We start from the raw sequence: 25,369 nt of genomic DNA, 5'->3' as shown, positions 1-25,369 counted from the left end.
CCAATACATTTGCAATTCAGGTGTGTTTTTTCCCTCTAAATTTCCACACATGCAAACCACAACTTATACACATTACTGAATTTTCTTTCTCCAATGCACAGAAATTTTCACCATGATGCCTCTACAGTGGATTAAGAAGTTTATATTCTCTTTTAAGATGTTTTCCTTTTATCTGCCCAGTGATAATTATTTCCTGGACTCTATTTATGACATCATAGTCAAAATATGTTAGTGCTTGGTCTTTCTGGCATCAAGCCAACATCGCTGGCCTAGAGTTTCTGAAATCAAAACATGGATTTTACAGAATCATAGTCAAAGTTGTACATGAGTTGTGTTAATTTGAAAACAGGCACTACCCCTCTGAAAATCTTACTTTACCGCTTAGGATGAGGACCCAGCTCTTTCACATTTTCTGTACTGATATATTTTTTGACAGGCTCTCAAACCCGTCTTTCTAAATCAATCATGTTTCTTTACCTGGGCTTTGTGGGACCTTCCCATTTCCTGGAATAAACACAAACTTTTACTCATTTATACTTAAAAAAATACTAAGACTGTCTTTGGATCTTATTAGATTCTCAAACTGGTCTTTGACCTAAGAAAGTTTCAAAATCTTTGTTTTACCTGAACCTCTCCTCTGCTCTTCCCATATTGGCATGGCCACCTGTGGTTTGCAGTACTGTGCTTGCCTCTGTGCCTGGATACTTTCTCACTACTTACTTAACATTTCCTACTTCTGGAAATGCCCTTCCTTCCTGCTGCGTCAGCATTTTACACCAGCATCTGTTCTGTTACCACTTCCAATTGTTCATCTCACCTGAACAACTATTTATCTTATATATCCCTTCAAATAAACTATCTTATTCACTCAAATTTATTTTAAATGTAAACTGGTGGATAGATAATAAAAAGAGATGAGTATGAAAGTTCGAGACGACTGTGGCCTTCACAGCAGAAATAAAAGCCAAAGACTGATGATGTCAGAGTACGGGAGAGAGAAGTAGGCTGGTGATTACTGTCCTAGGGGCAGAAAACAGGATCCATCAGGAAGACAGTGGAAATGGGATTAGCAGCCAGATATGGAGAGGCTGGCTGATATGTGGGAAAGAGGACAGTGCTTATTACTCAGGAAGGAAAAGGGGAACAGAATAGGAGTGGGAAGGTGAGTAGATAGTGTGAGAAATGCTTACAATAAATCACTGGGATACACAGGACTTGAGCAGCAAAGCAAGGCGTTTATTCATGGGTCTGCAGAGTCGAGCGCACAGCCAGCCAGGGGCATGCGTGCGTGAAGTAGACAAAGAAAACTGGTTTTATACTAATGCGATTAACTCCCCTCCCTAGTGCGATTAGCTTCCCCTCCCCTCCTCCTCCGTTTCTCCATCACTGGTTAATCTGGGTTCACAATCTAACGCGATTAACTACTTAACACAGGGTGTAATTGATGAAGGGTTATCTAGTTATGGGTCTATCCTCAATTTATTTGCAAAGTTATCTAGCTACATCTTCCAATTTCTCTGTGTTTGGTGACAACAGTCTTCCTCCTTTTGATCCCAGAGATATGTGTGAGGAGCTGCAGAATGTCATTTCCTCACCCCTTTTCCATGATTCATCTGTTAATTATCTCCTACTGGTTTGAGAGTCACTGGCTTGCTTCTTTATCCCTAACAATAGGTTATAGTTTTGGGGGCTGACAGAGGTTTTTGGGTACAAGATGGTGCATAGAGGGAGGCTATAGATGAGAAAGAAGCTTAGGAGACTGCACAAAAGGGGGAGGCCGAAGAAGGATTGTGGGGGATGGGTGAGTGTAGAGGCCAGAGGTGATACAGGCTGGAGGTTAAGATTACAGAGGGCTGCATTTTATTGAAAAGGGTGTGAAGAGGGTGTGTGGGATGTTCCAAAAGGAAGGCTTGAGGGTTTGGGGGAGGTACTATGAAATGGGCAGAGGCAGCCCATGTATGTCTTATAGGGAGGAGGTGTAAAGAGTGATAAATAGAGACCGTCTTCTTGATGTGGCAAACTACTGCATTAATGGCCTGTTCCTGTTTGACACAGAAATCTGAAGTGTCAACTCCATCATCAGCAGAGAGAGATAATAGAGTATTTACAAAGAGTGTTGGAAATTTCCACCATTTGGGTCAGATGGTGTAGAGATTCTTGGGCTACTCTGGCAGTCTCTAGTAGGCTGGGAAAGTGGTTCTCAAACTATAGGATGCACAGAAGTCCTCTGGGGGTCCTGTTACAACAGAGGTTCTGATTCAACAGGCCTGGACTAGGGCCCAAGAAAGTACATTTTTGATGAGACCCAGGGTGGTGCTGATGCTGCTTGTTGGAGACCACACTTTGAGAACCACTTGGCTAAGAAAATGATTTCATGCCTTTTAGAGATTGATCAAAGTGCTCTTAAGTTTCTTTTGAACAGTAAATCACTGTGGAATAAAATGAGGTAAGTGAACATGCTCTTTTAACTCTAAACTAATAGACAAATATAAAACATTTTAAATGCGAAATGGAAACATTTAAAATTGCTATTGATTCTCATCAATTCAGTAGTTCAATAAAGAAAAGATTCATGTTTTCAGTCCGCCCTCTTGGTTTCCTGATTTAATGTGGATTCCTAGCTTTGCTTTCCTCTGAGAAGTGATCATTTCAGATTTAGTCTATAGCAGCCCTCTATGCAAACTAAAAGGAATGCAAACTAAAAGGAAGAGAGCCGAGAAAATTTTTTTCCCCAGCCTTGGAAAGGAAAGGGGTATGGCCAGTGTTGAAGGAGGAGTTTTTGCTATTGCGGAGCCAGGACCTCTTCCAGCTTCACCACCTGGTCATGGTGTGGCTGCTGGTCTCAAGGTCCTCTTCTCACCATGGCAGCCCCAGCCGTTTCTCTGGGACTAGACCTGAGTGTGGAATACAGGAAGGACACCTTTGCAGAAGAAAGGGCACATTGTCAGTGCTCAAAAGAACAGATTTGACTGCGTCAGAAACCATTGCATCTCCTTGAGCATTTCTTTTCTCATGATTAATCTGCCCAAATGTGCACATTCTGATAGATGCTGGCAGGATAAGCAAAAAGCTTTTAAATATTAGCATAAGTTTCCCATTTTTCCTTGTTCTGACTGGACAGAGTTGTCCTTGCTCTTGATAAAGGATTCCAGGAATTGAGGCAATGATTAAGAGACTTGTTTAATCATGAGCAGGGAAACAGTCTAATCAGTACCAAATACAAATAAATAGCAGAAAGGATGATGGATATTGACTTCTTAGCCCTCCTAGTTTTCAGACATCAGCGACTTGTGTAAGCAGGCTGCTGTAGCTGTTCATATTTGATGTTTTCCTTTGTAGGAAGAAGGAAAAAAGTCAACTAGGGCAAATCAGAGACTGAGTGCTTGGGTGCTCAGCTGCCAGAAAGACTACAAGATGCCCAGTTCAGTTTGAATTTCAAATACACAGTGAACAGTTTGCTGTATCGGACATACTTACACCTCTGAAATTCAAATTTAGCTGGCCATCTTGCATTTTTATTGGCTAAATGTGGCAACTCCCCTCAAGGGAAACTCTTCTATTTTGGGAGCAGACTCAACATTTCAGGCTGAGTTACCACTTGTCCTGGTTCATGCCATCTGAAATGCTGAGATTCTCTAGAAGTAGAATGATGCAGTTGCAAGTGATATTTATAAATTTATGTTGGTCTTAAGAATTTAGATTCACAGCCTTAGAAAATAAAAAGAAATCAAGGCTTGTATTGACAGAAAATCTCAATGGCAGTCAGCTGATATTGCCAACTGGACATAAAGTATAACAGTAAGTTATAGATGAAACACCTTTGGATTATCTGTGCTGTGTTCAGCACTTCTTTGGACAATAATTATGAACTGTTGGGGGCAGGTATCAATTTAAAGGTCAAGTGCTTTCATAAAAAAGGTGATTACTCAGTATTTCCTACTTTGAACCAAAGTACACACCAAATTCATTGTTGCACTGTCTTTTGTACAGCCATATATGCCGAAAAATGGATCACTTAATTATATGATTATCTGTCTTCAGGGAGGATATGTGAACATGAATGGGAGCTGTCAAGAGAGCTACATTGATTTACTTGTGATTATTAATCTATATCTATAGCCATTACAGGTTACAAGTTGGCTTTTAAAACAAATATCTAAAATATAAATTACTTTTACAATGCAAAATGGGCATTTTGGTGTGAAAGAGCTCCTGCAGCTGAAAAATGGACTCATTAGATGAGTGGGGCTCCAGGCTAACACTATTCCCTTTCCCTTCCTCTGATTTCTAGTGATCATCAGTCTAGCAGGAGGTCAGGGGAAGATCCAGCCTCCTAATTAACTGGGGGGCAGAGGGGGCAGACGCCATGCAGTTAACCTTTGTAATTGAATCACCAGTTACAATAGGTGAAAGGAATACCACTTTGCACTGAATCAGAATTCTGGGAAAATATTATGGAGATTCCAGGCACCATGAGAGCCAAAGTTTGGACAACTTAAGCACCTGTAGTCAAACTCCATTCATTTCTTTGTATGTTTTCCTTAGTTCTCTGGGGTTCGTTTTGGAGAAGGGGTTCAGAGTGCAGGAGAAAATTAAGATAGTAATGCTGGCGTAAGATAAAACTAGCAGGGGAGCTGGATTCAGCTCCAGGGGTAAGGGAAGCGTAGATGACGCAGGTCTTTCTTCTGAACGTTTAACTCGGTGCAAGGAGTTCCACGTGACACCTTTGGCAAACTATTCCAATGGCCTTCCAACCTCTGAGTTCGTTAAGCTTTAACTTTGTACTTTATAACAAGTGGTGATGTAGTTGTAGAGGACAGAAAAAGAGAAACAAATCACTGAACAACTTGGTTAAGGTTATGTTGTGTTTCCTAACCAAGGGGTTCCATTGAATGCTCAATCCTGAAGATAAGTTCATTGCTTCTGCCTCCAAGGACATCTAATGCCTTTGAACGTCATATTCAGGAGCTGTTCTCAATATGTAGCACCAGCCCTCCATCCTGTTTTTGGTGGAATGACAATGGTATATACCTGTGTTTCTGTATGTCAAAGAAATTAATTTCCTATCTCTATGAATGTATTTATAAATGCAACGTTTTTGGTGGGGGTAAAATTTGCCAAGAAGCAGAAAAGGCTCCTTACAAAGCTGAAAATATTTTTACAATCCAAGGATGAGCACCAGAGACACTAGAGCAGTTCATTCTGTGAAGGTTGCCAAGAAAATCTTGTCGTGAAATCCTCCTGCCCGTGATTGCATCATGCCAGGCGAGGCATCCACCTTCGGAAACAATAGATAGATATTTGCTCTTCTCAAACTCCACTGCCTGGTTTCAAAGGGCTTTTTATTTTTTTGCCTCTCTTGGCTCTGAGTGACTGCAACACATGGTAAATCTTTAACTTCAAGTGTCCTTCTGTGGTGACCAACTAAAATATTAGCAAAATAAATGTTTTATGGGAAAATGTTGGCAGGAGCCCCAACAGAAACAGGTGGTATTGGGTTATTTCAATATAATGTAATGATACAGCCAGGTTTCCATCTGGACAGCATGTGGTTGGGTCTGCTCAGAGAGTATCAAAGAGTGTGAGTATGCACTGGGGAAACCAGGGGTGCACAGTGTGCAGCTCGATGGCTACTTTACAAAATAATAGTCTGGGTTTCAGGTCCTCTGGGTTAAATATTTTTACTGTCAAAATATGAATTTCTTCATAAAATATTAAAGGTGAAGCAAACCTCTGACATGCAATACTGAGCTGTATAATTATAAGGCAGTTCCTGGAAACCAAAGAGAGTGTGCATTAAAGCGAAGCGTTCATTATAAAAGAGTTCATTACCATTGAAAGCCAAGACATGTTTTAGAGGGAGCCTCAGAACAGAGAAGCTTTTTAGCAAGGCTTCCTATATTATGAAAATAAGGCTTAGCCTTGTTGGTAAGAATGCAATTAGAAAATAAAGAGAGAATGGGATTAGTTAACTGTTAAGGGCCTGATCGTGATCCAAAGCTAAAGAGATGTAGCTTTAATTTACCACCAGGGAAGAGCCTTTCTCCCTCTTCCATAAAATTCCTGCTTCAGGCACTTCAAAACACATGGAATTAGGAACACTCGGAACATTTGGTTTTGCACTCAACTCTCCTCACTGTATATATTCATGCTAAGCTCGATAATAAACTCTTGGCTCAATAACTTGCAATATATATCCCAGAGAGAGGCATCAAATTATGGCTATATGCAGAGGTAGATCCTCTTCAGAGGCAGAGACCCCACTCCCTGGCTCTCTCAACTCAAGCCAGAAGAAGGAGATAGGAATGTGCACGCAGGGAGTAAGCAATTTCGAAGTGGCTTGCAATCGCCTTGACGTTGACTGGAAGACTCGGGAAGCCACAGGCACCATCTGCCAAAATGCAGTAGCCACTTGGACCCCACGGTACTTGGCCAGGAAAGCTTGGTTGGCTTCTAGAGAATTCTTTACAGCCGCTAGTTGATAGTGTAGCAGACATGGAAACACTGAAAGCAAAGGCCTACATATGAAATCTAAAGCTTGATGGATAAAAGTGATGGATCAGTGAAGGCTAAAGAAGAAGAGAGAATGAAGTCAAGGACATAATTATAACACCCTCATGCCACTGGTACCCTGAGTGGGGAATGCATGCAGGAGGCTCTTGCCCATAACTCAGAGGGTGGGCTGCCCTGCATTATCTGCTGCATTTTTCTATATTATCAGAGAGAAAGAGAAGAGATGGTGCTATGAGAGACCTGGAAGCCCTGGAGTCTGATTCTCTTACTGTGTGGGGCTTGCCTGAGGCTAAGGAGAGAATAGTGCCCTAGAGAATAAAGCATGTTGTAGTGTGAGATCTGGGTTACTTGGGGAAATGGTTTCATCCGTCTGGAGCAGACCTGACATGGAAATAAAGATGTATCTCAGTTCTTTCCAAAATGTGTTGGGTACCTATTGTATGCATAATAGGACTTTGGCTCCTATGGGGTTCTAGAAAGTGGTGGCAGATTCAGTCTTCCTTGTTGAGAATTTTATCACCTAATGGGAGAGAGTGGGTACCCAGAGAGGAATTGGAATTTGAGCTACTCAAGGGAAAAGACTGTCTCATTCTTCATTTCATACTGCACCCTCCCCCCGTCTTATGGCATATAGTAGATGCTAAAGTTAATGCTGAACTGAACTAGACTAGAAGACAGGGGATGGGGGTTGGTGGTTATCTGACTGTGTGTCTTAGAGATGTCTTTTGACCTCTGTGCTAGGTCTTGATTCCTCATGTGCAGAATGAAGAGTCAGATGATTGGATCTATGTCCCTTCCAGCTCTCAAATCCTAGGACCTTAGCTGAGAGAATATAGAGAAAACAATATATGTATACACAGAAGTGCCAATGATTATAGAATAAGTCTTACCATTCATGAGCACCTTCAGTGTTAGGGAATTTGAGTCTCACTATAATTCTGTGAGGTTAGCAGCTTTGTCTCCATTTTACAGATGAGCTAACCCATTCCCTTGCCCAAGTTCACACAGCTAAATCTAACTCCAGGTACTGGATTCTTTCCACTATATATCAAGCTGCCTCCCAGCTCTGTGCAGAGGAAATATTAGAGTGAATATAATGATTTAAGAGAGAGGTGGGGTGCTTTGTTACCAAGATTTATGCCTCAGATTTAACTGCTTGGCTTTGCAACCAGGTTGTGTGTTTTTGGTCCTTAGAAGTCATCTGAGATTGGGACAGTTTACCGAATTAATTGCACAACCATTGTTAGTATCTTATGCTAGAGTTCTCTCCCCAGCTTCCTTTTCTCCTGAAGTCTAAACTATCCAGGTCTCCAAGTGTAATGACACTAGTTCTTCCGTGAGGAAAAATAAAATTTTTAAGGCACAGAATAAAACAAGTGGTCTCCAAGTTAGGGAGGCTGGTGAGGAGACTGTTTCGCAGGTGGGGAGAGCAGAGGTGTTGACCTGTGGTTGTGGATTCCTCTTGATCTGCTGCCTGCTTGCGGTGACTCATATTGATAGACAGGAGGAGAAGGGGAGGACAGGAGCTTGGTAGAGAAATGCAGGGACTCTGGTTTCCCTTGGGCTGTCATTGGGCTCTACCCACATGGTTGAGGTGAGGAGAGTTGCCTTACTAGCTTCAGGCTATTGGGAAAATTATCTAAACTATTTTTCAATGTTGGGGTGACAACAAATCAATTGCAGATGTAGAATTTGGGTGGTCATTCTGAGATCTTATTGAAAACGTTACTAATGTTTAATATTTATTGAGCATGTAATACATGCAAGGTCCATTGCTAAGAGCTTTACAGGTGAGAAAATTGAAGCTTAAAGAGGTTGGGTAATTGGCCTCAGGTCACAAGGGCAGGAGGGATGAATTTGAATTATGCCTGTCTGACTCCCAAAACCAAGCTTTTAATCATTATGCTAAAATTACAACCCATATACAGTGCAGTATAAATAAAGTAGTGACTGCATATGAATCAGTGTGGTAAATTGGGACTCATGAATAACCATTTAGAATGGGTCAGAGAGAACGTTCCTCTCACGATGGCAAAATAAATTTCAGATGGATTAAGTATGTAGGCTATAAACAAAAGCAAAACAGAAACCAGTAAATATGATGGGAGAAAAAGTTGATGAATATAATAAATAATGATATAAGTCAGAGAAAGACTTTATAAAAATAAATGAGGGAAGGAGGATGGAGGCTACAAAAATCCTCCAACATTTCTATATATCAAAACTATGATGAAAGTTAAAAGACAAACAACTGGGAAAAGCATATGTACGGGCTTTACGAGAGCTAAAATGTGCATGTCCCCAATGCATACAACCTTCTTACCAGCCAAATAAAGAGACAAAAATAGCCTAATAGAAAAATGTGTGATGACCATAAATAAATAGTTCACAAAGAAGAAATACAAATGGACAATCAACAAACAAATACATGCTCAACCTTACTAGAAATAATAAAATAAATTTTAATTGATAGGCCGTTTTTAATTGTCAAAGAGGAAAAATAAAGCTGGTGAAGACATAGGGAAATTGGCAGTATTTTGGGACATTTTTATGTATTAATGGCAGAGTGAGATTGGTAGAACTTATCTGCAGGGCACGTTGCCAACATGTGTCAATGCTTTAATTGTTCACACTCTTTGCTGCAACAATTCTAAATCTAGTAATTTGTCCCAGAAAAGTCATACTGAATGTGAGCAATGACTTAACTCTAACGAGGCATTAAAGCAGTGTCCCTAATAGTAAAAAATTAGAAACAATCTGAATACTTAGTAATAGAGGAGTTAGAGTAATATTTTTATTTTCATCTGAATGGTAAGAAATTTGATAGAAGATTATGCAGTCACTCAAAATAACTCTGGAGAAGAATATTTAATGCATGGAAAAATGCTCAATCTGTATTGAACATTAAGTGGGTTACAAAATAGTACACATTTTTTTTTCCCTACAGATTATAAATGATATACCTTTTTTGAACTGTCTGAAAAAAGAGACACTATAATGCTACTAGGGTCCATTTCTCTGTTCAAAGAGATACTTTTTTTTTCTTTTTAGTGTGTTTTCTAATCACTTTCAAATATTTTGTATGTATTTATTCTGTAATCCAGAGCAAAATGGCATTAAAAAATGGACTGCCTATTCTACCCATTTTCTCTATAGTTTCCTGAGACATGGTGTGTTTGTGTGTATGGGAGGGCTAAGGGTCAAATGCTACAAAATAAATCATCTGAAATATTGCTCTCATTTCTGAGCATATTACTACAGTTTGGGGAAATCCAGTATGTTCTAAGGAGTACAAAGATGAATATAGAGGAAATTGTACTTTGAGATTTCCAAGTAAAGGCAGGGAGCTATTAATTTACTGAACCAATAATATAAAAAAACTAGACAATAAGATGTTGACTTTGACCTGGAAATGGATTCACCCCTGGAAGTAGAGGTCATCCAGGTTCTCTCTACGACTTCAGGGCAAATTGGACTGAGACCTGGCTTCTCCTATATTCATATTTTCAGGTTCCAAGTCCCTTTTCTCTCTATTTAAGAGGAAATTTATGACTGGAGTTGGGTAATTAACAAAAGTGTTTATGCACATATGTGTGAATGTATGTGAGGAGATGGGCATTGTAAAGTTTTTTGTTTTGTACTTTTGTGTGCAAACCTATTGTTCTGATTAATTAATGCTCTAATTTGGGTTGAATTTATCAGCTCTGTTCATGATCATTTTTTCAAAAGAGTTTAATTAACTACTTAATGAAGAAATCTACTTTGCTGTGCAAATTCACGCCTCGTTAAATCCCTGCTGGAGACTGTTGAAGGCAGGACTGAAATCTCCTTGCTAGTGGTCTACTGGCCCTACTAGTTGCCTTTTGGTTTTCTAGAGCTAGGAAGTGAAATTCTGAGTCACTGAACCGCAGATTCAGAACCTTGAGCTTTCAGGGTGTGCTCTGGGTGTGAAACAATGTTTACCTGTTAACTTAGGGAAAGAATTCCTAGCCAGCTGCTAGAGTTCATTTTACATAGTCTTGTATCATTATTGGAGAACTCAGAGCAGCTACTGGTCAATCTCCTTTGCCTCTCTTTTCAGCCAGGTTTTTCTGGCAGAGGTGAGTAGGATGGCCTTAGTTTTGTGTTTGGATTCCTTTGCTCTTTTCTCTGTTATTTATCAATCTGTGTTCAAATGAACCATTTTTCTTTAATCAAATAGCGACATTTAAAATTTTACCTGTACTTTTACACATGAAAAATTCCACTTTGCTAGCGTATTTGCCCATGTAAAAAATTACAGTTATTCTTTTTTTTAAGAATTTAATCCTCACCTGAGGATATGTTTATTGATTTTAGGAGAGAGAGAAAGAAGAGAGAGAGAGAGAGAGAGAGAGAGAGAGAGATCAATGTGAGAATGAAACATTGATCTATTGCCTCCCGTGTGCATCCCAACTGGGGATTCAACCTGCAACCTAGCTATGTGCCCTGACTGGGAACTAAATCCGCAGCCTTTTGGTGTGTGGGATGATGCTCCAATCAACTGAGTCACCTAGTCCAGGATATTCTTTTTATCATTTAATGGAGATTTTAAATAACACCAGGACCCTGAGACCAGCCTGTTACCCGCCCCTGATGGTTGTCAAATAATTAATTCCCACCAGTTAAGTGTCAGCCTACCCATGTTTTATTAGCACTATATAAGGTAAGCAAAGTAAAACAACATGGAAATGTTGTGTGGACTGGGATTGAATGCCTCGTTAAAGTTCAATTGGATTTTGTCTTTTTTCCTCTCTACTTTAGTTACCTCAAGTAGGATATGGTGAGGGAAACTAACTAGGCTTTGGATGTCATTTGACTTACGTATTTCTCCAGTGCTGAATGGTTACTTTCTCAAGTCAGGCCATGTCAGTGGCCTCTTCCTGGATGTGAGAAATGGGCCAGCATAAGTAGCCTGGCAGCTGAGAACCAGTGCAACACACCCAAGGGGTGGCACAGTGAGGTGGGAGCTCTTCGCTCTGGTTGGAAAAATGCAAGCACCTTCTGCTGGATAAATCAGTGTGTGGTGGCCCCAAATCAAATGCCTTCATTTCCAAGTGACTGGATTTTGTTTTAGATCTATGGGGAGGAGAGAAAGTCTAGAGGTTTGGAGAAAATCCAAACCAGTTCATCAACCCTTAATGCTTTCAAGAACATTTTATTTTGCTGCAATGTCTAGTAAAAAGTTTTAGGCTGCCTTGGTGAGGGATGAAAAGCAGAGCTATGTAGGACTGGTGACTTCATAAGCTTCAGAACGTGGACCCAATTAAGCTAGAGACCTTGAGGAAGGTGTGTCTTTGGGTATTTATTACAAGTCCAGAGTATTATGAATTTAAATAAATCCTTCTCTATGGAAGGAACATCAACATTAGCAGCCCTCTACGGAAACATACTGGTTTATTAATAACTTGGTGTTGGAGAAAGCTCAGTCCTTTGCATTTTTAGCACGGATCTGGAGCACTGTTCTTCCAGAGTGAAAGTCTGTTGAGGATGTGTGTAAAAAAGAAAAAAAAGAGTTTCATTGGGCTATTAGTAACATAGGTCAGAAATAACAGTAGCTCATTTCAGTTATGAGGTTTCTTTATTCTCTCATGTAATAGAAGTCCAGAGACAAGCAGTCTAGGCTTATAGGGCAACTCCACGGGGTCATCAGGGTCCTAGTTCTCTCAATCTTCCTGTTCCTTCATTTCAGCATGTGGCCTCTGTCCCAAGGCTGCCTCATGGTCCAATATGACAGCTGGAGTTTTAGTCATTGTCACTTCCATGCCTAGGTAGGGAGTCAAGGGCAAAAGGACGAGATGCCTGCTGTGTGTCCTTCCCTCAGAGAAGTTTTCTGGAAATTCCCTATAACAATATACACAGCGTACAACTGACCACGCTGACCTGCAAGGGCATATGTTAGCCAGGGATCTGCAGCTGGAGTCTTTGGCCAAGGAAGACGGGAGAATATGCACTGACTGGGCAATCATCCATCAGCCACATCAGGAGTTCCAGAAGCCTGTGGGAGGCACTCCTTGAGCAAGGCTACCTGTTCCCAGTTCTGATGCCAAAGGTTTTAACACCCTTTCTTTGTAAATTCAGAGCCTCCCAGCATTCTGTGTGATGCAGGCAAGAAAACGTACTGGTATAAAAAGGCCTCAGAGAGGTTCACCAATTTGCTTTGGGACACACAGCAATATAAAAAGTAGTGGAAATTGGCCCTGGATGCTGGAAATAGATATCAAAGGCAAGAGGGCAAAAGCACAATTTGAAATATTGTCACTGTTGTCATCAGATCACTAAAGACAACAGGATGTAAACACTATTAAGTCTCAGGTCTCCAATTTCTCCCCAGCACAGGAATTCCTATAGTGATAGCCACTTTTTGCTAAGCATTTAATATGAGCCAGGTGTTATCTATCTATTATGTCTAATCTTCACATGACCCTGGATGGGAGGCATCAATAATATCCGAATTTTTCAGCTAGGGAAATTGTTAGCTCTCTTGCTGAACTCACAGTTAGTAAGAGCTAGAGCAGGGATTTTGACCCACATCTCAGACACCAAATCTATCTCTGTCCTCTGTTGCATGCTGCTGATTGAATGCTGGTTTAGAAAAGACATTGCTATCCTGTAGAAAAAGATTTGATAGGCTTGTTTCTATGATAGGAAGTAGCGCTTGGGATGGTGTGAAGTTTCCCTGCCCCTGCTCGAGGGCAACCTTTCACTGACCATTCTGTCTGTGTCCCAGGCCCGCTGCTGGTGCTCAGGGCAGTGAGCACCTGGCCCCTTCTTTTACTCATTGGGTCACATTGTGCGCCCCCTTCCTCCCCGTACGCCACTCTGGGGTGGGGAAAGCCATCATAAAAGCAATCAGTATATTCTCATATTTTTTCTTGATATAGAAAGATGAAGTCATGGCATATGGTCAGATTGCCAGCACTGTTAATAATAAACCTCACATAATTAAGCACTGATTTATTCCTTTATATAAGTGAAACAAATTGCTTTAACTGCCTTTGCTCGAGACCATCTAGTCAGATGGATTATGTATAGGAAGTTGAAACTAAAAATTATGGGCGCTCATATTTCACTGTGGTGGAGGTTTATTGGAGGCACAATTAGAACCCTAACTAAATGTGTCCTGTGTTCCCTTTGATGGAGAGATCAGATATTAATCTGGGGATATGACTAATTCTCAACACAGCTGCTCTCCTTGCTCTCATGTGCCTGCTTTAGCTTCAAAACCTAGAAGCATGTTTAAAATATTGATCAGAGCTTATAATAGCAATAATCACCTCGAAATTGGTTGTTACTCCAGTTAATGAACTGAGTAGAAGAGCATAAGCCTTCCTCTGTGTCCCTCAGGCCTTTCACTAACAAGCTAGTTGTTAACCACAGGGTTTATTTAAAAAGAAAAGTCTCTTTAGGAGATTGAAATGAGTAAAAGTGGGGGTATGACCGTTTTCACTTGGAGGACCCTTTGACAGCACTGGTCATCCCCAGAAGCCACACCCGTTTCCCATCAGAGCCTGGGCTGCGGTGACCAACTGGAGGTGGCATCTTCTTTTCCAGAAGCCTGGGCCTGGCCACCCAAAGAGTGCGGCCCCAGAAGCGTGTTAGAAATGCAGTCCCTCGAGCCCACCCCAGAACTGCAGATCCAGGGTCTGCATTTTAGTAAGACCCCCCAGTGAAGGAGCCCTGAGTTGGGTGACTCTTCTTGCTCCAAGCCCCACCTTGGAAAACTGGGATCTCACTTCCGAGGCTTGTTTGCAGACTCTCATAAGGTCTCAGCAGACCTGCTGCGGCTGATGGCAACTGGATGCCCTTGGAATAGGACAGTGTACACCAAAGTGTGGAGTGACACCTGGTGAGGAAGGGACCCTTAATAGTGTCCTTATCTGTTTAAAAAGCTATTTTCCCCAAGCCTACTTCCATTCTAGGAAGACCAGCTGGGTAAGTGTCCTAGGATGGTCAAGCAGCCTCAGGTGGGCAAGGCAGTCCATGGGGTTCCAATGTTGCCAAGTAAGGGCTCACTCCCTTACAACAATTTTGTTCTGTCCCAATTTAACAGCCTCGTGTTTGGATTAGACCACTTGCCCTTCACAGAAATGTCGCCAACAAAATTTCCCGCTCTACGTCTGCAGAGAAGCACTCCTTTTCATAGAGCCGGCGACTTCCCAAGAGCGCTCAGCAACCCCTTCCAAGTGAGCGGGGTTCGGCTCTATGCTCTGCTTCAGGTCTAATGAGCTGCTGTTTTACGTCTTTGCTCTGTTTCCTTTTCTAACTGTCCAAGGGAAAAGATTTCCTCAAAAGCTTAATGAGACCTGAATCGCGGGCTGCTGTGTTTTATTGACGTGCCACTGTTCTGGAACAGCGGGGAGACTGAGTTAGGGAAGCAGCGTCAGGGAGCCCCGCAGGCTGTAGGGATGACGTCATGGGTTAGAGGAGACATTTTCCTACAGTCGGAGGTCTGCAGATAACCTGGGAGTAAAAAGTGACATAGTCTGGGGTAAGCAGAGCATTGTCGATTAGGGAAATATGAGGAGCTAGTTGGGGCCAATCCACATCCTTGCTCTGGCCTTCCCAGTCACTGGGGCTGTGAATCAGGCTCCGTGGGAAGCTGGGCCGGGCAGTGCGCAGCAATCCTACCGGGACCTCATTTCCCCGCTGCTCTTGATGGAAAACCCCCTCCGCTTTCACTTCCTCTGTGGTTTGGTAGGTGTTAGGTTCGCTCAGTGGACATGCCGCCCTCCTTCCAGATTTACAGGAATTTAATTTTCACTCTAGGGAAGGTAGCCCCTGAATGACCCTTTATTTCTCTCCCTAAAAGGAGGAATACATTTTACAATTGGTTGGTTGTGAACTGGCTAATAATGTGATTCTGTGCTACTTTTTACCCATAATGATTTAAAAAAAACTTTTTGAGTTACAAATGAGAAGTCTTATTTTGTATTTCTATAGTGTAATTGTTTAGGAATTCAAGCAAAACAACCTGTCTTTTAATCCATGTTGTATCCTCTATGAAATTCCATTTTCTTTCCACACACATTTTTCCTGTTCTCTTTTTGCAGACCTGGACGTTTGCAGACAATTGCACGGTGTGGGAGTTGGAAGGACCCCATACACGAGCTAGTCCAGCTCTCTCAGGTAACAGAAGCAGAGCTCTGGCCTCTGAGAGCTTGCAACTTACCCAAGCTTACAAAACTACTCAGTGGCAGAGTTGGAATCCTGTTTCTCCTTTCTTAAGCTGGATTTTGAACATTGCAAAACTAATGCACACTTGCAAGGAAATTTGCCCTTTGTTCCAAATGTTGCACCCAGACCCCCTCCCCCTAGGTTGCCACTTATCTATAGACTTTTTCCTATTCAGATATTTAAAAATCTAATTAACATTAGATTTATAATGCTTTTCTTTATGGTGTCTATGCAGTTTCATCATATTTAAGAGTGTCTGCTGGGCTCCAAAGTTCTTCTGGTGCATTTATGTACCAAAGAAAAGGCTTATAAATAAAGCAGAAAATGCCTGTCATTCCACATCTCCTTTGCCTTTCCTTGTTTTCATAGCAGTTATTATTCTAGACCCATTGGAAAGTGTTGTGAGAGGAGTCTTTGTTTTGTCCCCTAAAGTACTTTGCCCATAGTGGATATGTAAGAAGTTTTTGATGTTGAAATAATTTATCGTTTTATTTTCACATTTAAATACATTTGGAATTTATTTTGCTGTAAGGAATAAGTAAGGGCTTCAACTCTACTTCTTCTTTCCCTGTTTAAGTAGCTGCCTTTTTGTCTTCAGTCAATTTATTAATCAGTAAGTTCATTCTTTCCCTATGGGTTTGAAATGCTGTTTTTATCCCATAATTCATACCTGACTATATTTTGGGACTATTCTTCATGAATGTCCTGGTTTTCTTTCATGTGTTCTTCTGTAGGTGAGATTTTTTCCCCCTTATTTCATCAAGCCCCCCTGCCCCTGACTCCACCCCCACCCTGTGGTTGTTTTGATTGCGATTGGATCCCAGTCTTTCTGCCTCAAGGTTCAGTACTCCTAGACCAAATTAGCTTAAAATAAAAAGAAGGCATCTGAAGAATAAATAAAATCATTATCATCAGCAGGACCGGAGATCTGAATCCAGCAATAATAACCAATTGAATTGCATTTCTTGAAAACATACTATCATATTTCATTGAATGAAAGATGCTAATTATGATATCATTTTATGTATCATTAGAAATTAAAAAATTGCCAAATTAATTATGTCACTCCAACAATTGTAACTTGCATCCAATTTCAGAAATGTTAACATGTTTAAAAAAGTGTGTTAGAATCAATGAAATAACACAGTCGAATGTGTTAAAAAAACATAAAAGAAATTTTGCTTATGTAGTAATTTTCTTACTCTTTTAAAATATTTAAAAAAAACTCTTATCTTGTTTATCCCTTATTACTAATCTGTGCTATAGAAAGGACCAATGTTTTAATTATCATTTTACCCATAACATCAATAATGGCAATATGAATATAGCAATAATTCTGAGTCAGGTGCTGTTCTAAGTTCAAGTTCACAAAATAAAAGTGAAGATTGGGGCCTGAGAATTTTGGCTCCAGAGTTCATGCTCTTAATCAAAGATAACTTGCATATGATGAGGAGCTTGAGACCCAGAGACCTTAAAAGGTTTGCTCTTAGTGCTCAGTGGATTCTGATTCCTACACTAGCACATTCTACCTGCCACCATTTGAATCCGTAATAGTGTGTACCTTTGGTTTTAGCTCAGAGGAGCCTTCTACTCTTGGCCTGTGGTGTTACCAGAAAGAATGGTGAGGAGCTCTTTAGACTGGAGACTTAGAAGATGTACCCTCTAAATTTCTTCTAAGTTCTTCTTGAGCTTAGCAGTATGGAGCAGGGAGCTCAGAAACTCTATATACAGAAGAGAGGCTGGTTATTGGCTTAAAGTGTGTCACTTTTAGTTTTTGCTATTTCTGTCTTGACTGGAATAAAAACATCCCGGTCTGGCATGAGTTACCTTGGTGACTTTGGGTTTCTGTCCTGATGATCCCACTTTGCCTGACCCAGGCACAATCTCCAACAGTGGCGACTCTCTGAACAGACCCTCCCCCAGAGTTATGCAGAACTGAGTCCTGTTGATCCAAGAGGACAGTCTTTCCAGGTGAGGAGTTAATCATGGCCAATATCTGCATGTCTGTGTTTGAACTTTCTGTGTAGAATAGAGAGTTTGTGTTCATCTGGAACTAATGGCTTCCTGAATTATCAACTGATCTAATCTTTTGAAGTCACTTCCCTCCACGCAGGACTCAAAGGCATGTACATGAGTGATTTGTGAGTTTTCACTGTGCTTTTTTGGGTAAAGAACATTCCAGATGGAGTGAGGCAGCAGCACTTTACCTGGACTTATGGTGCTAATCCCTGCTTGAATGGGGATCAGGCAGCTTTTCTCCTTGTTTGGGCCATAAGAGCATTATTTCCTTTGTTCTAAAACAAGTGTGGATGAACTGCCTCTTCTAATGCTTTTACAGGGGTAGGTGTCAGGCAGCAGCAGGCTACTCTGTGCTCATTGTCAGGAGCCCAGAACAGCAGTAGCGAGAAAGGCTAGTTCATACCTGACCAGCTGCACCCCAGTTCCACATGTTAAACCCCCTAACAGTGGCTTTTCTTCTCCCCATTTTGTCTGAGCCCCACTGGCTGAGAATTTGGAAACAAACTTTCCTGAGTGAGCATTTTGGACAGCGTGTCATAAGCTCACACTCTGACGGTTTCAGATTCACCATTAAAAAGCAGGGAAGTCTGCTGACTCTTACAAATGAGAATTTACTGCAGTTTCATGTGTTAAACCTTAACCAATGATCCCTGAGAAGAACTGCTCCCCAACCTCATTAACAAATTAAACAATTCCATAGAGAGAGTTAAACAGGCTGCAAACTATTGGTAAAGTAACTGCTACTCTTCCCAGCTCTGTAGTGATTTCTTAACAAAACCCAAGGATGCACCCTGTCTGGGAGCCATGTCACTGGTGTGGCAGCTAATTCCCTGCCCGAGGTTCGATGTGTCCCCAGAGGCTACCCTCTGGATGCTGACAACCAGGCCTCCAGATCCCAAAGGGTTTTCCAGGCATTCTCTTTGTCAGGAGGGTTGTGAAAAGGACTGTGTTGGCCTCTCTTAGCAGGAGAGAGTCTTTGCTCTCAGCTGTGATTTAAGAAGCTGTGCTTCTTGAGATGGGGAATTTTTCTGCTGTTTCTCTCTTGCTGAGGACCCCTTGCCCTGAGGTATTTTGAATTAAATAGCTGAGTCTGAAAATGTTAATTACTGTAATTTATTGGAGAACTCAATATCAAGATTCAGTTTCCTCTCAAATACTGCAAGTACTAAGTACACATTACAGTACTCTCTGGCTATTAACCCACAGTGATTCCAATATGGTTAGTTGCGATTGTGGCTATGGGGCTGGTTAGGTTCCTGAGGAACTCTGAAACATGTAGTTTTTACTCTAATTGTAGGTTCTGTGGCTTGGTCTCTGCTGTACATTTGTAGCAGAGGCTAAGCGTATGGGTGTGCTATATATTTCAGCAACAGAGGCAATATTAACTAGTGGTTAGGGGTTGGGCTTTGGGCACAGACTGTAGGAGTTAAATGTGCTTCCCACTTACTGTCTGTATGATTTGGGGCAAGTACTTTAACTGCTTCAAGTTTTATAAAATAGGAAAAATAAAAATACAGGTCCATAATTGCTTATTTGAAATCCTTGGGGTTAGATGTACTTTAGACTTCAAATTCTTTTGTATCTTAGAAAAGTAAACTAGTACATATGCCCTATTTTACATTAAACCCCTAGCAAGTGTCAAGTCTAGTGGTATCCTGTAACCTATTGCTATTAATATCCTACAACCTATTAATAATCCATTATAAGCAAAATAGATGACTGTTTGCACTAAAGATTAGGAACAGGATTACAGCAATTAAAATTCAGGTCAGATTTTATTGCCAAGTGAGTTTGTGGTAAACTTATGACAAACCTAAGTAGTTTTCAGGGCTTCTTGGATTTTGGAATTGTTGAGTAAGTACAAATTGTTTGAATTTGTACTTATTTGAATTTGTACTTATAACGTTAGTTTCTTAAATAAAGTACTTAAATTGTAGTAGCTTCTACACATTAACTGCCCAATAAATGATAGCTAGCATTGAAATTCCCATGCTCTTGCTGCAACCCACATCTTTAGTGTTAGTGTATCTCTGAGTATTTTGGCTGGTCAACTTGTCCCTGAGTCAGCCTATAAAAATGTGTCATCTCTAAGTGTATCCAGATGAGAAGACTTTTACTAGCTCTGCCTCTTAAGATAGTTCTGTTCCATTAGTTCCAGAGACCAGAACCATCCAGTTTGAACTTTCTGTAATGATGGGAATGGCTGGCATCTGTGATATCCAATATGGTAGCCATTATCCATATATGGGTACGAAGTACTTGAAATGTGGCCAATGTGGTTGAGAAACTGAATTTAAAATATCCACATGGGGGTAGTGGACACCACATATCGGGCAATGCAGACCTGAAGAGCTGTAGGCATGGGGCTCAAAGCTGAAATGACCTTGTCCCGTCTGGAGTCATTATCCTCAAGTTGTTGAAGCTGGTATGGAACTACTCATTCATTTGTTTCTTTGGCAAGAATTTTATGAGTACCTATTATGGCTGAAACTCTGTGTTAGGCACTGGGGATACAGAACAAAGTTTTTGTACTCAAACAGAACATGAATATTTAAAACATACATTTGTGAGCATATGGAAGCATACATTTAAAAATGTAAATCCATGGTGAGATCCTGGATTGCTGCAGGAACACAGAGGAGGGACACACAAGCAGCCAGGTAAGGGGTCAGAGAGAATATTCTTGAGAAGGAAGTATCTAGCTTTCTGTAGAAGTAGTTGAAGTTAGCCAAGGGCAGTGGGCTAAGGAGAGGAAGAAATTATAGGTGAACATGAGAAAAGACATGGAAATGAAAAACAGTGTGGTGTTCTGGCAAGCTATCAGCTGTTGATGTGGCCAGAATGGCTGAGGTTGAGGTGGAGGAGTGAATGGTGGGGAGTGCATGGGGCTTCTGTGTGCTCTGAGCTCTGGGGGGCAACACTCACAGCCTACATGAGCTCGAGAGGTGGGGATTCACTCTAATAGCCTCAGTCAGTACTTCATCAGGAAAATGGAATCCACTCTAGGTATTTCGAGATGGAAGAGGCTTCACGTGGTGAATTGGTAGCCTATATAAAAATAGAGTCAAGAACAAAGATAAGCCACCTTCAAGAAATTCACAACATTTAGGGAGTCATAGACAAAAGTCCACATCTGTCATCTGCCTGTGTTCCTACTGTAGCTGGGGAACAATGATTTTCTTTCTCTTCTGACTTCTAAGTTTTACGTCGTTTTTTTTAAAAAAAGATTTCATTTATTTATTTATTTTAGAGAGGGGGGAAGGGAGGGAGAAAGAAAGGGAAAGAAACATTGATGCGATAGGGAAACATTGATCAATTGCCTCTCATACATGCCCCAACCAGGGACCAAACCTGCAACCCAGACATGAGCCCGGGATGGGAATTGAACTGGCAACGTTTTGCCTTGCGAGATGACACCCAACCAACTGAGCCACACTGATCAGGGCTATGTCAAATTCTTTTAGTGGTGGAATTTAGCAGTGAAATCTGTGATGTGCTTACCATAATAACAAATAGTGTAAGTTACAAACACTTTCTTAAATGCCTCAAAGTAGTAATGTTGCCTATATAGGTAAGGTGACCACAGATTTTATCATCCAAACCAGGTAACTTTTGAAAATGAAAGGGGTTCTAAAATTTATTAACAGGCATTAGTTGATACATAGAACTATTCTGTGACTGTACTAGGAAAATTGAAATGTGTGGTGACCCTAGTTTAGAGCATCATTAAGAAATACATAACTAAACATTTTTTTTAAGTAAGGAGAAATAGAAGAGACAACAAGGGAAAAACATGGATAACTTGAACCTGAGTGATAGGTACATGGAATTTTATTATACAGTTCTGTCTACTTTTGTGTGTGTTCAAAATTTTCATAATAAAAAATAAATAAGGAAAGTACCTGAAATTGGGACTTCAACTGATTCATATATATATAAATATAATATATGTGTGTATGTGTATTATATAATATACATTTATATTGTTAACATAACCTGTGAAGATGATTATGCTTTGTAAAAAAAAATGTATCTCATGGTCTTTAAGGATCCTTGACACTAAAGTGTTTTAACCAGAAAAAGGAAAGGGGAAGGGACTTTGGTGTGGGGCTTCGGTGTGGGGCTTGGGATTGTTGAACACTACACCTGAATTCTGTTTAAAGTTGGTCAGTGGCTCTTTAGGTTGGCCTTGATAATTACTACAAAACTAGAGTTAGTAAACTAGTTCCTACCTAATAGAATTAGTCCTTAAGATGATTTAGCATAGTTCTTGGCATTTAGAAAGTGGTCAGTAAAAACTTGTTCAGTCAACAACGTATGAATACTGTGTTCTTGCTTTGCGAGAAGTGAGTTTAAACTCACATGACAGCTGGCAAGGCGGGGAGAAGTCTGGAAAGATAGCTATCTAGATGTCAGGGACTGTGGCTGTTTTTTGGAACATGAAGGGGTTGATTGCATCATGCTCACTTGATTTTGTAGTTTATCCAGTTAAGCTCTTAAGTCCACTTTTGAAAAAATAGATTTATTATGCGTCCAGTGGAGCCCTGGCTATCGTTTTTCCAGCCTGGAAGCAGATGTGTGTTTGGAACAAGCTGATCTGGGGGACCCACCAACCATCCAAAGGAACTGAACGTGAAGTGAGCTGGGAATGTCGGCTTCCCTTCTCAATGATGCCTTGTGATCTAAGAGGTGTTTTCCCTTTTCAACAATGTGCTGCAGAAGGATCTGTAACAGTCTGTTGCAATTTTCTCCCCCAAACTCCCATGTTTCTGCCAATAGTGAATTAGACTGTCATTAGCTTTGCAGATATGCTTTGATCCCTACACGGCTTGTCTCCTGGAGAGGAGACATCTGAACCATTGATGTGGATTTGCTAAACCTGGAGAATAAAGCACATCATGGCATAAAGCACGAGGGTGAGGAGCCTGGAACCTGGGTTCCAGTCGCATCTCTGTTGTTAATTCACTGTGTCATCTTTGGGTGAGGCATTGGACTTCCTGTTGTCTCCATTCTCTGATCTGTGAAATGAGAGGACTGGATTGATTCCTAAGTTTCTTTCAGATCCTCTGAGAGTGAATGGGAAAACTCTTCAGGGCTAGTGATAGGTGCCATCTGGCTGTTGAGATCTGACTTTCTGAATTTACACTCCCTGGTTCTTTTCCTGGACAACCAGTGATCCTATTTGGTTAGTTGCTCAGTACTCCCAGCATGCTGCCTGTTGAAGGGTGCAAGAACTGTCTGGGTTTGATGATGTATCTTTTCCGGGCACCTCTGTCCTTCTATGACCAAGTTGTTCACAGAAGAGAAAATAGGTTAAAGAACCATACATTTCAGAGCTGATCAGCTAGAGACTTCTAGTTTCATCCCCTTGATTTACAGATTAGGAGCCCAAGACACAGAGAGGGTAATTCACTTGCCCAAGGCTACATTGTCGGAGTTAGACTCAACTCCAGTTTGCACCCCTTTGGGCTATAATTCCAGAGCTCAGGCTTCTCAATCGTCTACCCCTAGTCAATGAAAAGATGCTTGGTGATTTAAATTTCACTGAAGACCAGTACAAGATTTTGATAGCAACATCATGATATATGGAGTTGGAGTGCAGGTCTCCTTCGGGCTCAGCAGGGGATTTGGAAACTCTGGGCAAAGTTCTGGCTTTGCTGTGGGCAAAGCCGGGCAACTCCCTTCCGTGTATGAACCCGGTCTCCTCGTCTGTAAAATGGAAGTAGTAATTCCTCTCTGCCTCCCTCTCAGGCCTGCATGCAGAGCTTGTGCATATGATTTGACAACTCAATAGATTTAAATAAAAGATAAAAAAAATAAACACTTGTTGCCATATTTTTGTCAGGTCAGGCAATATTGATGCACTTCAGGTCCATTTGCTCATTCAATCCTGAAACAATTCCATTCCAGCAAGTTTCACAAATGTGGAAATTGGACTTTGAAAAACTGAGATTGTTCAGCTACTGAAGGCAAGTGCTGGGACTCATACAGAGGCAGCCCAGAGCATGTACTCTGAACCACTATCCTAGAGTGACTCATCTTGAGCTTTCAGTGGTCCCACAAAACCAGTGACCATCTCCCTGACACCCACATGCCCTGCTCTGAACAGTGCTAGAAGAAATATTTATATGACAGGCACTAATCCCACAACCCATTTCATGACAGGTGTTGGGGATGACACTGCTCACAGTGCCTCTCCTGACCCCAAATGAAGAGTGTGTGTAACTGGTTTGGGAAATGATGATTGCTGAAACCAACTCCAAACAATTCACACCCCCACCCACCTCTGGGATGGCTGCTCATCACCTTAGCAAAATGATCAATATCTCTCATGAGCAGCCAGAGACATACTTGAGAAGGAGAGACCAAATCACAAGTTTTCTATATTCTCTTAGAGCAGTGGGAAACACACATGGAATCAGCTCTCAGACAAAGGAGCAGGTGGGAGGCATTTATATAGCTCTACCCGTAGTCTTATCTGTCTATCATCTATCGATCTATCATCTATCTACCTACCTACCTTGTTCTAAGAGCCTTTAATTTAGACTCATAAAGGGTTTATTTCAAAGGTTTTGATTTTCAGTTGTTCCCTCCTAACCCACTTATTTAGGCAGTAAAGAGCATCAAGGAGACTTTGAAGTTCATGTATTAGTAAGACAAGAGGGGAAAAGACGAGAATTCACAATTGGCTGCTGCTTGTGCAGCTGTGAGTTTAGCCAGAGTGAGGGACAGGGCATTCCCCCAGGAGGGGTTCTGGCCTCTGATGCTCTTCCCCTTTGCATAGATCTTAGAATGTCAGGAGAAAGTGTGCAAACAAGATGGAGTTCTTTGGATAAATATGCCAAGCTTTAACTTTGTTTGAATGAACATTCGACCACCTGAGAGAGAAAACATCCAAAGTATTTGTATATGACAGATAAACTCGTGTGTCCATATATGTCCTAGGAATGTTATATCTTTGTTTAAAATACTTAATAAAAATCACATATATTGATTATTTTATAATTAAAAAATTATACATACTTAGAAAATATATCATCACAATTGAAAAAAAATCTCTTAGCGTCGGCCTTCGAGCCAAGTGTCACTGGTTCGATTCCCAGTCAGGGCACATGACTAGGTTGCACATCAGGTCCCCAGTTGGGGGTGTGAATGAGAGGCAACCACACAGTGATGTTTCTCTCCCTCTCTTTCTCCTTTCCCGTCTCTCTAAAAATAAAATAAATAATAAAACAAAATAAAACAAAGAAATAAATAATTAAAAAAAAAAATCTCGTCACCTCAAAGTACCCACTCTAAAGATTTTGAGATATGCTTCTGTCTCTCTTGTTTTTTTAATCAAAACAAAGCATGTACATAATTTAAAAAATCAAATAGTCATGCAAGACTTAGCATAAAAAGCAGCAAATCCCTTCTCTAGGCCTATCACCAAGTCAAGTTTCCCAGAGGAAACAGCTTTCAGTTGTTTTAGCTGTCACTGCAGATATTTATTACCATATTTATAAATGATATCTTGTGTGCTATATTTGATTTACCAAATGTAGACATTACCTATTGACTTCCTACTAACATAAAGATTTGGGTCTTTTACAGATGCTCTGCCCTTTCATACACACTCACACATAACACACATTTCCTCTTC

The 25,369-nt window shown here is 40.9% G+C and overlaps 1 protein-coding gene across 1 annotated transcript in view; it reads left to right on the top strand.

Annotated features, from left to right (window-relative positions):
• The first annotated feature begins 2,861 nt into the window (after positions 1-2,861).
• LOC150006094 (uncharacterized) overlaps positions 2,862-25,369 on the top strand; it is a 67,407-nt gene continuing 44,899 nt past the window's right edge. Inside the window, exons 1-3 of the mRNA XM_090280738.1 lie at positions 2,862-2,943; positions 10,531-10,613; positions 15,585-15,660. Of these exons, the coding sequence (XP_090136864.1) occupies positions 2,862-2,943; positions 10,531-10,613; positions 15,585-15,660 (241 nt within the window). The remainder of the gene's footprint in view (positions 2,944-10,530; positions 10,614-15,584; positions 15,661-25,369) is intronic.

The sequence above is a fragment of the Furipterus horrens genome, unplaced genomic scaffold, assembly GCF_987537825.1.
Source record: "Furipterus horrens unplaced genomic scaffold, mFurHor1.1.pri manual_scaffold_6, whole genome shotgun sequence".
NCBI classification, from domain to species: Eukaryota; Metazoa; Chordata; class Mammalia; order Chiroptera; family Furipteridae; genus Furipterus; species Furipterus horrens.
Note: the sequence above shows the minus strand (reverse complement) of the source record. Positions and strands in the feature narration are given on the sequence as shown.